General features: G+C 35.5%; 1 protein-coding gene across 1 annotated transcript in view; it reads right to left on the bottom strand.

The window, feature by feature from the left end:
* Positions 1-3,092: 3,092 nt before the first annotated feature.
* LOC106874987 (lysosome membrane protein 2) overlaps positions 3,093-13,503 on the bottom strand; it is a 53,254-nt gene continuing 42,843 nt past the window's right edge. The window contains exons 9-13 of the mRNA XM_089352558.1: positions 13,320-13,438; positions 12,674-12,747; positions 8,723-8,774; positions 7,168-7,332; positions 3,093-5,578 (exon numbers count right to left, since the gene is read on the bottom strand). Coding sequence (XP_089208684.1) covers positions 5,555-5,578; positions 7,168-7,332; positions 8,723-8,774; positions 12,674-12,747; positions 13,320-13,438 — 434 coding nt within the window. The 3' untranslated portion in view covers positions 3,093-5,554. The remainder of the gene's footprint in view (positions 5,579-7,167; positions 7,333-8,722; positions 8,775-12,673; positions 12,748-13,319; positions 13,439-13,503) is intronic.

Raw genomic sequence — 13,503 nt, 5'->3', positions numbered from 1 at the left:
AGTGGTAATTAACAACATGTATAAAAGGAAGATAAAATACTAAAATTAGACAACCAATCCCATTGCAGCTTTGTTGACAAGTGTGTTAATGACTCATTGTTAATGATGTTCCCCCACAGCAGCTGTTTATTTCTTTTCTTAATTGAAAAATGAAATTTTTTTTGCAATGAAATAAGCATGTGATGAACCTAGCACTTTGTCTGGTAAACAAGCAAATCCTAAACATTTTACAGTTGAAATTATTGATGATAGTTATTCTTGCAATGAGGATGAGCAAGAATTTCAACAAGTTTACCGTAATGCAGACAGTGAAAGTGATTTGGACAATGAAACTGGTTAAAATGTGAAGAAAGTAGCATTTTGGGTGAACAAATTTTGTGGTTGATATTTTGAATTTTGCACAGAAGTTGTTGAAGCAGAGTTTTCTCAGTCAGATGATCCTCCTGTTACCAAATTCAAATGTTTACAAGAAAGACAATATTTCTTCTTGTTCAATGGCTGGCCAACAATCTTTCAATGATGATTGTAAAAATAAAAAGTACTGTTTTTGTGTAACTGATTTTTGTGCTTACAATTAGTGCATGCTTATCAAGACAATGGAAGCACAACATACACACACACACACATATATTATTCTTTTACAAGAATAGTCTAGCAGTTTAGTCTGCTTAGCTTTCATTGAACTGTCCAATATAGGCTAAACAAGCTAAAACTTTGAAGTTAATGTCAACACTATTCTTGTAAATGGGTATTCTACAAAAATTATTGAATAATCCTTCAGTTTAATGTAAAATTATTTTTATTATAACTCAAATAAAAACAAGCATTAATATATATATAGCAAAATCGTGATGGCACTCGGCTTGTGAAGACCTGTTGGGGCAAGTGAAAGCGAAATTGTGATGGCACCTGTACCAGTAGATCACTAAGAGCACCGTCTGAGCGTGATCGTTGCCAGAGCACCAGCTGTCTGGCTTCCGTGCCGGTGGCACGTAAATAGCACCATTTGAGCGTGATCGTTACCAACGTTGCCTTCCTGGCACTTGGGCATGTGAAAAGACATTCGAGCGAGTTCATTGCCAGTGCCGCTGGACTGGCTCCTCTGCAGGTCGCACGTAAAATACACCATTTCGAGCGTGGCCATTGCCAGTACCTCCTAACCAGCCTTTGTGCCGGTGGCACGTAAAACCACCCACTATACTCTCAGAGTGGTTGGCGTTAGGAAGGGCATCCAGCTGTAGAAACTGCCAAATCAGATTGGAGCCTGGTGTAGCCATCGGGTTCACCAGTCCTCAGTCAAATCGTCCAACCCATGCTAGCATGGAAAGCGGACGTTAAACGATGATGACGATATTGAACACAAACATCAACTCATAGAATACTGGTGGAACATTCCCATCAGAATGTCTGTCAAGTGTAAGCTTAACATGCCGAATATTGTTGTTTGGGACAGACAAGAAAAAGTATGTAGTCATAAAGGACATAGTAAATATTGCAATACTGTGTATTCTAATACAGCATCCACTTTTAAGTGGTGATAAAGTCTAACTTTTGATATTAACGCTGCTTCTGTTGCTTTGTTATACATACATCATCATCATCATCATCATCATTTAACTTCCGTTGCCATGCCAGCGTGGGTTAGACAGCTCAACCAGGCTGGCATGCCGGAAGGCTGCACCAGACTCCAGTCTGATTTAGCACTATTTTCTACAGCTGGATGCCCTTCCTAATGCCAACCACTCCGAGAGTGTAATGGGTATTTTTACGTGCCATTTGCAAGACACCGGTATTTGCCATGACAGCAATTTTGCTTGGCCTGATGAGTCTTCTTCTCAAGCATGACATAATGCCAAAGATCTTGTTCAGTGCCTCCGTGAGGCCCAACACCTGAAAGGAACTCAGCCACTTTGCCTTCATGAGGCCCAATGCCTGAAAGGAACTCAGCCACTTTGTCTCCATGAGGTGTTCTTTACATGCCACCAGCACAGATGCACTTGGCTAGATGGATCCTACCAAGTACAACACCTTGTCAAAGGTCTCGGTCACTAGTCATTGCCTCTGTGAGGCTCAAAGTTCAAAGATCATGCTTCACTACCATGTTCCATGTCTTCCTGGGTTTACCTCTACTACAGATTCCCTTTACAGTTAGAGATCGGCATTTCTTTACACAGCTGTCCTCATCCACATGTATCACATGACCATACCAGTGCAGTCGTCTCTCTTGCACACCACATCTGATGCCTTTTATGCCTAACTTTTCTTTCAAGATGCTTACACTCTGTCAGACATACACACTGACATTGCACATCCAGTGAAGCATACTGGCTTCATTTCTTTCAAGCCTACACATTTCCTTGGCTGTCACAGCCCATGTTTCACTGCCATGCAGCATGGCTGTTTGCACACAAGCATCAACTCTGAGAGAGAGGCCCTTTGTTGTCAGTAGGGGTAGGAGTGCTCTGAACTTTGTCAATCCTAATTTTATTCTCACAGCTATGCTCTTGGAGCATCCACCTCCATTACTAACTTGGTCACCTAGATAATGGAAGCTATCTACTACCTCTAGCTTGCCCCCTGGCATATATATATAGCCACTGCTAAAGCTATTGCTGTTACTAGTACTGTGACCCAGCAACCAGCACAAGGAAACCAACTATTAGCACTATGTGACTTTAGTTAGAAAATACACATGAACTTTTAGAATTTTCAATTTATTTTCTCTTCACTTACAGCATGACCAAATTGTTTTTAAAATGATTGAAACTGGTAGCATGTTTCATAAAAATGTAAATTTCTCTTTTCTGTCCATGATAAAGTTCTCAAAGTATTTTCTTCTTTTTGTTTTTAACACACACACACACACACACACACACACACACACACACACACATACATACATAAAACAACAATAACAACAAAGTTGGATGCTTCTCTTTTCCTCTGGGTGTGGTAGATGAGGAAGAACTGAAAAATTGTTGAGATGATGCAAGACAAACACACTGATGCCTGTATGAAAAAACAGATGTATGATGATGATGATGATGATGGATGTTTTAAAAGAGAAAATAAAATATATAAACAAGAAATAGTTTAAAAGATTTCATAAAATTTTATTGATATAAAGGTAATTAATTAATTTCAATAGAAAATACAGAGCACCAGGCACTATATCTGAAAATAAATTAATGAAACTATAACAAAAAATTTATAATCACTCATTATATGGGCACAAGGCCAGAAATTTAATGGGGAGGGGCTTAGTTAATTAAATCAGCCTCAATAACTGGCTGGTATTTTATTTTATCAACCTGAGCTGGATGAAAGGCAAAGGTGAACCTAGCAGGATTTGAACTTAGAATGTAAAGGAATGAAGTTAAGCATTGCAGAGCATTTTGTTTGTTGTTCCATAGGTTTTGCTATTCACCATCTAAATAATAATGAAGAGAATTTTGAAATTTACCATGAGCACAAATTTTAGGGCAAGGGTATAAATGGACCCTAATACTTGACTTGGCCCTAATACGTCTTGTCTTGGCCTGGAACAGAATGTAAAGGGATGAAGCTAAATACTACAAAGCACTTTGTTCAATACCTTACTGATTATGCTGGCCCATATAATGTGGTACTCAGCAGCCTGGGACCTTATTTCTTGCTCTACAATGCTTACCAGGGATAAATAAAACATTGATTAAGTGACCGATGTAATAATAAATTTGATTTTTATATAAATTATCTATGTATTGCACAATTACTAAAATTTTTCAACAATTTCTCCAGATTTACTCAAAACCACAACTTGAATAGGGAAGGGGAATAAAATTGTATGACATTCATTGCCTTTTTTTTAAGGCAAACATTAGCACCAGTTGTATAAAGTTAACCAGCAGAAGCTGAGAATCAAAACCAGGTCATAGATTTCACTAAGCAAAGGCTGATTACTTGTTCTATTGTACAATGCTTTCTTGTCCTTCTAAATCTTATGAAATTGATTGACTTCAAGATGCAAAGTGCCAAAAGTTTCTGTTGGGAAGTTTGTAAAATAAAATTGTAGAGAAACCAAAGTCAAAGTAGACTTTTCAGTAGGGCTTGGGCTAAGATTACAGAAAAGACAAAGCATAGAAATGAATAATGAAAGGGCAAAGTCTACCCTGGCAGGATTTGAATTTGAGATATAAGGAAACATAATTGAATACTGCAAAATATTTTGTCCTGTGTTCTACTGTTACTGCTATCAGACTGATGATAATGATGACAATAATAATGATGATGATGATTGATAATAATAATCCTTTTGATTAAAGGCACAAGGTCTGGGTTTTTTTTAAGGGAAGGGAAGTCAATTACATCGACTCCTGTGCTCAACTGGTACTTATTTTATCAACCCTGAAAGAATGAAAGTCAAAATCAACCTTGATGGAATTTGAACTCAGAACATAAAGACAGATGAAATGTTGCTAAGCATTTTGTCTGGCATGCTGACAATTCAGCCAGCTCACTGCCTTAATAATAATAAAAATCCTTTCTGCTACGGGCACAAAGCCTGAAATTTGGGGGAAAGAGGACTAGTCAATTACATCAAACACAGTGCTCAAATGGTACTTATTTTATCGACCCTGAAAGGATGAAAAGCAAAGTCAACCTCAGTGAATTTGAATTCAGAAAGTATATGTGGACGAAATGCTGTTAAGCATTTTGTCCAGCATGCTAACAATTTTGCCAGGTTAATAATAATAATAACTGGTCAGGAGCACAACTCTTGAAGAGGTCATATCAATTTTGTTGCATCAGCAGTAGGTTATGTCTAGTCTGGTCTAATAATTGTTCTTATCTTGATAACCCCAGAAGAATGAAAGGTGAAGTCAACCCTAGCAAAATTCAAATTCAGAACACATTTGTAATTTTGTTTAGCTAATGATAATTCTTCCTTATTTTGGCACAAGGCCAGCAATTTGAGGGGAGGGAAAGTCAATTACATCAACCCCAGTGCTCAACTAGTACTTATTTTATTTCCCCTGACAAAATGAAAAGCAAAGTCAATCTCAGTGGTATTTGAACTCAAAACATAAAGCTGGAAGAAATACTGCTAAGGATTTTGTCTGGTATGCTAACAATTCTGACAGCTTGGTGCTTTGATAAAAATAATAATAATAATGATAATGATGATAATAATAATAATTTCTACTATAGGCACACGGCCTGGATTTTGTGGGAAGGGGAACAGTCAATCACATCGGCCCCAGTACTCAACTGGTACTTAATTTATTGACCCTGAAAGGATGAAAGGCAAAGTTGACCTTGGTGGAATTTGAACTTAGAATGGAGCAACAGGTGAAATACCGCTAAGCATTTCGTCCAGTATGCTAACAATTCTGTCAGCTTGCCACCTTTATAATAATAATAATAATAATAATAATAATAACAACAACAACAACGTGTTCTTCTTTTAAACCATTCAACTGTCTTATAATAAAGTCATTAAAGTTGTGATTCGAACTGGAGACTTTTTTGAATAGATTGGTAAAAGGGGAAAATTGGTTCACTAATGTTATGCTTATATCTGTTCGTAACCATGTCGCTGAAACAGAAAAAAGAGAGGTTTAGAAACCATTTTGTCATCAATTAATTTAAAAACAGAAAAAAAAAAAAAAAAAAAATCATTTGTTACATTCAACAATTTTGTAGAGGAAAGGATGAGGTGCTGACAATTAGTGAGGAACTTGACATTTCTATGCCACTACTACAACCTAATAATATTAATACTCCTTTCTTTTATTGGTCACATGGGAAGCCCATATATACAAGATGTGTCATACAAACAGTTAAACAATAAATTGGGATGTATAGGTATACAAACAGAATAACACACCCACACACATTGGCAACATTCCTCAATTTCTTGAAAATGGGGTCATAACCCCTAAATACTGAATACAAGGTGAGTCTACATTAATTCACATATTTGTTTTCTTGTACTTTAACTTATATTTACTTCGCATTGTTTTGGCCTTACTCAAGATCCTTATATATGTATATATATATATGTATATATATGACTGGGTTCTCCTGCTTGTGTGGCATGGTGCAGAGTCCTGTTGCTAGACATATACATCAGACGTAGTGTGGAAAAGAGACGACTGCATTGATATGATCATGTGATGCGTATGGATGAGGACAGCTGTGTAAAGAAGTGCTGATCTCTAACTGTGGAGGGAACCCATGGTAGAGGTAGACCCAAGAAGACATGGGACAAAGTGATGAAGCTTAATCTTCAAACTTTGAGCCTCACAGGGGCAATGACTAGTGACCAAGACCTTTGACGATATGCTGTGCTTGAGAAGACCCGTCAAGCCAAGTGAAATTATAGTCATGGCTGATGTTGGTGTCACGTAACTGGCACCCATGCTGGTGGCATGTAAAATGTGCCATTCAAGCACTGGGCCTCACAGAGGCAAAGTGGCTGAGTTCCTTTCAAGTGTTGGACCTCACAGAGGCAATGACCGAAACCTTTGCCATTATGTCATGCTTGAGAAGAAGACCCATCAAGCCAAGCAAAATTGCAGTCATGGAAGATAACGGTGTCATACAAATGACACATAAAATCACCCATTACACTCTCGGAGTAGTTGGCATTAGGAAAAGCATCCAGCCATAGAACACCATGCCAAATCAGATTGGGGTGTGGTGCAGCCTTCCAGCTTGCCAGCCATGGTCAAAAATGATGTTGATGATGATGATACATATACCACTTATATTTTAAATCATGCACTGTAACAAAAATATTAAACATTCTCTAAAATATACTCCTGTGCCTTTTCCAATTTTATTCACTTTTTTTAACCATAATTTTTGATTTGTATGGACTCTTAACCTCTTTTTATGTATGTATGCATGCATGCATGCAAATCAATCTCTGGTTCCTGATCTTTATATTATTTTACTGACTTTGTAAAGAAGAAAGATAGCATAGACTCTAAGTGGGAGTTTGAAATCAAAATAATAATATTAATAATAAAAACTATTCCTTCGTTTTGTTTTTGCTTTTTCATAATAATAATAATAATAATAATAATAATAATTATTATTATTATTATTATTATTATTATTATTATTATTATTATACAAATGAACAGAAAATGCATGATTTAACCAAAAATATGACAGTACCTTAGTTTCAGATACAATTGCATTACGCATCAGTAGCAACAGAGCCAAAAGTATGAGGAAAATGCCAAGACTTAGGAGACCATATTTAACTCCAGTCATTATTTTCATTGGTGTTCCCACCTCGTCTTGGAACTTCTGAGCAGTATCTGTATCAACTTTAGCATTCTGAAAATATGGAAAGAAAAAGAAAGAGGAGAGTAAATGTCAAAGGAGGCAATAAACTTTGATATATGGGTGGATATGTACATGCCTGAAAGTACGCCAGTGCATGTATCTGTGTAGCTTTGTGTGTTTGCCTTTATGTATACACATGTATGCGTATATATACATGTATACATATATATCTGTAACGGTTAGTTCTTAGTTGGTGAGTTACCATTTTGTAAGTAATGTAGTTAAGGTGTTGGTTGCCAGTATGCAAGTTGGAAGAAGAACAGTGATTGAAGTTGTAAAGAAATATTTATTTACCGTTACTTTGTATATATCCAAAACCATGATGGGTTGGTATGTATAATTAATAAATGGAAAAGCATGCGAGGTAAAAAGAGTTAATTTCAGCCAGTATGTGTGTACATGATCTCATAGTAGTATATATGGAGAGATATGGTAATGTTACAGAGAAAAGAAAGTGAGTCAGGGAAAATGAGAGAGTGTGAGATGAGACAGCTTCTACGTTGGTTAATTCCATAGTTGTCACTCTGTGAAGTTACCTCAGTTGAGACAGCATTTTGCTTGAGCCAGTCACTCTGTCAGTCACTCTCACTAACTGACTTTGGCTTATGGAGTTCTTGTTTTTATAGCTATCCAAAACCAGCCAGAAGGATAGACATATTGCTGAGAACAATCGATTTCATTGGCGTTCTGTTATCTCTATTCTAGCTTTTGGTGGCCTCAAAGAGATTAGAAGGGTCAAGTGGTAAAGACATTCTGCTTAGTGAAGGCATCTGGCAAATGTAACTGCTGTCATTCACAGAAAAACTATTCTTTTACTGTGAGAAAATGCTGTTAAACAGTTAAGTGAAATTTGGTGATTTAGGATCAAGTCCATGCTATGCCTGCATGAAGCCACTACATCACTCCCCCTCCAGAGACGTTCCAAGAAAAGGAAATGAATGATCGAGGAAGAGAAAGAAATGCATGGCTGAGGAAAAATTTTGCATATCAGGAGAGAGGATCATTAAAGTATATATGGGATAGATGTTTATTCAAGTGAGTCTGAATAGCAGTGTCGCTTTTCATGCCAGAATGTACAGTCAGTGACTGGACAGTACGGAAAATGAGTTAGCATGTATGTGCGTATAAGGGCATATACAAGAGTGCAGGTGCACATATCAAAATTCAGTGTAAAATGAGCTCAGGTTAGCAAGTGAGTGTATTCTCAATCAATGATACCGAAGATCTTCCTGCAGGGTTGCAGTGTGTGAAAATGCCTTGACGGTAATTCCGAAGTGAAATGTGTCTGATGCTGTTGTCGTGGGTAATTGCAGAGATTAACAAGAGAGGGTGGCACTATACTTTTCTAGAAGAATAGGGAAGAAAAGAGTCAAGTACTTACCTCATCAATCCACAGGACTGGAAGAGGTTTTTTATCTACTTTCTGAGATATTCTGCATACGGTTTTTTGTCCATGTTGATAGTTGTAGAAAGCATGATAGATAAAGAGAATGAGTGAGGAAAAAATATGTAACAGATACATATATATATATATATATATATATATATATATATATATATATATATATATATATATATATATATATAATATGCATGCGCATGTATGTGTTATTGTGCCTGCTTGTATTTCCATCTGTCCATATATTTTCAGCTTGTGTGTGTGTGTGTGTGTGTGTGTGTGTGCATGCGTGCATATGTGGATGTATGCATGTGTGGACAAGTGGCACATTCCAGAAGTTTGGTGACTGTTTTAGGAAAGGCAAATTATAACTGTGAAAGATTATTTTTATTTGAGTATATCATTACTAAACAAATATGCAGGTGCACACACATCTGTATACATAGATATGCATGCATGTATGTGTGTGTGTGTGTATACATACATACATACATACATACATCATCGTCATTCATTGTCGTTTAACGTCCGCTTTCCATGCTAGCATGGGTTATACATATATACATACATACATATATATATATATATATATATATAAGCAATGTTAAATCTCTGAACGAGGTATTAACAGTAACTGCACGATAAAGTGAAGTATATTTGCCACTTAAATGTGGCTGACCCCGAGGGGTGGATGTTACTGTTGCTTTTAGCCCCACGAGGACATCTCCTCCAGCTGGCTATCGACACACATCTGTGTCCTGTCTGTATTTGCCAAGGGAAGTTATCTTTCCCATCTTGATCTACGATACGTACATACTCGAGTTTCAGGGTTATTTCCCTTCTTCAGCGTACGACAATCGCCGACCTTCGATGCAAAAGATAATTCTTGGCAAATATATGTACCTTTTTCCAGTGAAATTATTCACTGATATCGAAAAAGTGAAAACAAGCAATGTTAAATCTCTGAACGAGGTATTAACAGTAACTGCACGATAAAGTGAAGTATATTTGCCACTTAAATGTGGCTGACCCCGAGGGGTGGATGTTACTGTTGCTTTTAGCCCCAGGAGGACATCTCCTCCAGCTGGCTATCGACACACATCTGTGTCCTGTCTGTATTTGCCAAGGGAAGTTATCTTTCCTATCTTGATCTACGATACGTACGTACTCGAGTTTCAGGGTTATTTCCCTTCTTCAGCGTACGACAATCGCCGACCTTCAATGCAAAAGATAATTCTTGGCAAATATATGTACCTTTTTCCAGTGAAATTATATATATATATATATATATATATATATATATATTCTGAATTTTTGCAAATGTGTCTAGAATAATACATCAGTTGAATAAAGTTATAACATGGTCTGGTTTTCATGTTTTTTATTATTTTATTTAAAAAATTTTTAACAATGTTGAAGTGTGTTAAACAGTTAAAATACATTTGAAATCTAATGATTACTAGAAATGTATGAAAGTGCTAATTGAACTTTATGAACATTACAAAATGTTTTTTTAATGTTTAACACACTTCAACACTGTAAAACAACATTTTTTAATACAGTAATGAAATGAAAACAAGACCATGTGTTAACTTTATTCAACTGATACACACACACACACACATATATATATATATATATATACCATAAAAACTCATGTAATTTACACAGGTAATTTTCAGGATAAAATTTGTTAAAAAAAGTTTCTACTCATGTAAAATTCACACCCAACAGTTTTCAGAATTGCTGATATGGCCAGGGGTAAAAGGATTTCAGTCTAGTTGTATTTAGCATAATTTTACTTACTTATGATTAGATTTTATTAAATTTTCATTAAATAAAAATAATTTCTGTTTAACAGGCATCACATTAAAAGCTATTAAATTACAAAGTGTCTGTATTGTTTATAATAAACTTTATTTTACATTTCTTGCCCACAAGAGATTATGTCTGATCTTTTGTATACTGCTGTATATCTTCTCAAATCATGGTCACAGAAAAAGTTGTTAGGAATTATCGACAAAAGCAAAGTTGATAAATATGCACAGGTGTTGCAAATTAAGTTTAATTACCAATAAACAAAATTGCCACCATATGTTATCTTCAAAAGAAAAACATTGCCAAAGTTAAACTTTCCAAAATACATAATCATTAGAGTCCATGAAAAAGGTTGGATGGCTGAATCCGACATGAAAGAATGGCATGAGGACAACTTCCCAATACCTGTGAACATAGTTTATTAGTTTTGAATAGTTTTAGATGCCATAAGTCGGACTATCTGAAAGATGTATTAAGAAGTAACAACTATGAACTTGCTACCATTCCCAGTGGAATGACTTCGATTTTGCAGCTGTTAGATGTCGGTGTAAATAAATCCATGAAATGTGCTTTGTGCCAAAAGTGGAACAACTGGATTATAACTGGCGATAAACATTCTTTTAGTAAAGGTGGCTGTATGGAAAAGCTCGAATTAAGCAAGATATGTCAACAGATTCTTGAGGTATGGAATGAATTTGACCCCAAGATCATTGTGAAATCATTTCTTAAGTGCAGCATTTCCAACCATCTTGGTGGTATGCAGGATGATGTTTTGTGGCAATCCGAACCTGCTACATGTGATGATCATGCTGAACAAGATGATGTAGTGGATGTATATTATCACAACAAGGACACTAATGACTTTGATGCAGAGGCATTTTTTATGTTGGATGATGAGGACAAGTTCTTTGGATTTGATAAACAGGATTGACTTTAACAAGTGAATGGTAAATACCAGTGCTCTCAATCACCAATGAGATTGAGACATGAACTGTTTAATAAGAATATTATCCATTTCAATATAATAATATTTGTTATGCATTGCCTGTACATTTTCATATAGTACATAAAAGTTTTAAAATTGTTTGTTGTTTTAGTTAAGTTATGTTCAGGAAAATCTTATTTCAGACATGATTGCAACTGAACAGCTGCACATTGCTCCTACTAGTTGGTAGCTCACAGCAATGTCAAGAATGGTAATAGTCAGGATGTAAATTGAAAACATTTACATCCTTTTCCTTACCATCCTCATCAACTTTGCTGGTCTCACAACAAAACAAGAAAAACAGACAAAAATAAAACCATACAATCAAGATTATCCAAATCATTACATTTTTTCAGTCAAGAATACCCATATCACTATGTATGTTAATGATACTCCATTGCAATAGGTAGAAACTCCAAGCAATATAAAATATAACCCAGACTGTGATTACCAGCATGAACACCAGACCTCAAAAAGTAGTTAACCATTTAATGGTTTTAGTAAATTTATATAGAAAAGTAAGCATTATACTATCCAGCATGAATAAAAGTCAACTTCATTATATTTAAACCCTTATTTTTTTCTGTAAAAACCTATTCTGACATCAAATGAGTCAACTTTTGGTAGGAATGTTTACATTTTGTATGTCTTTTTTCAACAGAAAAAATTCTAAAACAATTCTGGAAATGATCTACTCAAGTAATTTACACACTCCTGAAGTTTATTTTCATTTTTGTGAAAAAAATGCATAAATTACATGGGTTTTTACGGTATATGTGTATATGCTGTACTTGAGAAGAAGAGCCATCAAGCCGTCAACCTGGGACTAAAGTAGAGGCCATTTGCCCAAGGTGCCACGCAGTGGGACTCAAAGTAAACTTCTTAACCACACAGTCATGTCAGTGTGTATGAATTTGTACACACATATAAGCATGCACAAACACATGCATGAACACACACAAACAAACATACAACTACACATACATATATATATATATATATATATATATATATATATATATATATATGCACACACACACATGCAAATATCTATTAAAGAGATCATAATATTTTTAACAAGCTGGAGAGGAATAAAATAACTAAGTAAAATACAATAAACCAGTACTCACGTTATTTCTGGAATGGCTTCAATCATAAGATTTATCTGTAGACGTTTTGCAAGATGTAGCCCCAGACCTGTAGTCTAAAGCACAAATGAAAATGCAATCAGATTTTTATGTTTCATTTATTAGGAATAATACTTCAGGATATGTAAAGTTAAGTGAGTTAAGAGTTTTACATAAACTGACAAATCCAACATGCAAGGTCAATATACATGATCATAATCTACGAAACAGGAGCATAGTATGTTGATCTCATGCTGGGCAAAATGCTTAGTGGCATTTCATCCATCTTTACATTCTGAGTTCAAATTCTGCTGAGGCCAACTTTGCCTTTCATCTTTTTGGGGTCAATAAAATAGTACCATTCAAACAGGGACATAAATGAGGGGGACATCATAAGGACAGACAACAATTTGTGTGGGGATTTACATAAATGATGGGGAGAAAGAAATGGAAAAGGGAAACACGTAGGGATAATCAAGTCCAACATTATTTGTAAAAAGAAAAAATCAAAGAAACATACAGGATGATTGTTTTGATTACAAATCAATTGAATTGGAGCCAACCAGGACCTAAAAACAAAAACACTCTAGAATATAAATCTGGGGAAAGAAAAATGAACATAAGTTAGTTAAAAAAAAAAGGATCTTACTGGTTCAATGTCCAGTTGAGTGGAGTGCTTTTCCGGATCTGGTTTTATACCAGTCACATTTTTTATTACTGCATCATCAGCTTGGTAGAAGTGAGGTTGAGAAAGTACAATGGGAGCATCTGAAAAAGGTAAACATAAATATATAATAAAAGATTGCATCATATTTTAAACACATGCTAAATTT

Source organism: Octopus bimaculoides, chromosome 5, assembly GCF_046866305.1.
Source record: "Octopus bimaculoides isolate indiv1 chromosome 5, ASM4686630v1, whole genome shotgun sequence".
Lineage (NCBI taxonomy): Eukaryota > Metazoa > Mollusca > Cephalopoda > Octopoda > Octopodidae > Octopus > Octopus bimaculoides.
Note: the sequence above shows the minus strand (reverse complement) of the source record. Positions and strands in the feature narration are given on the sequence as shown.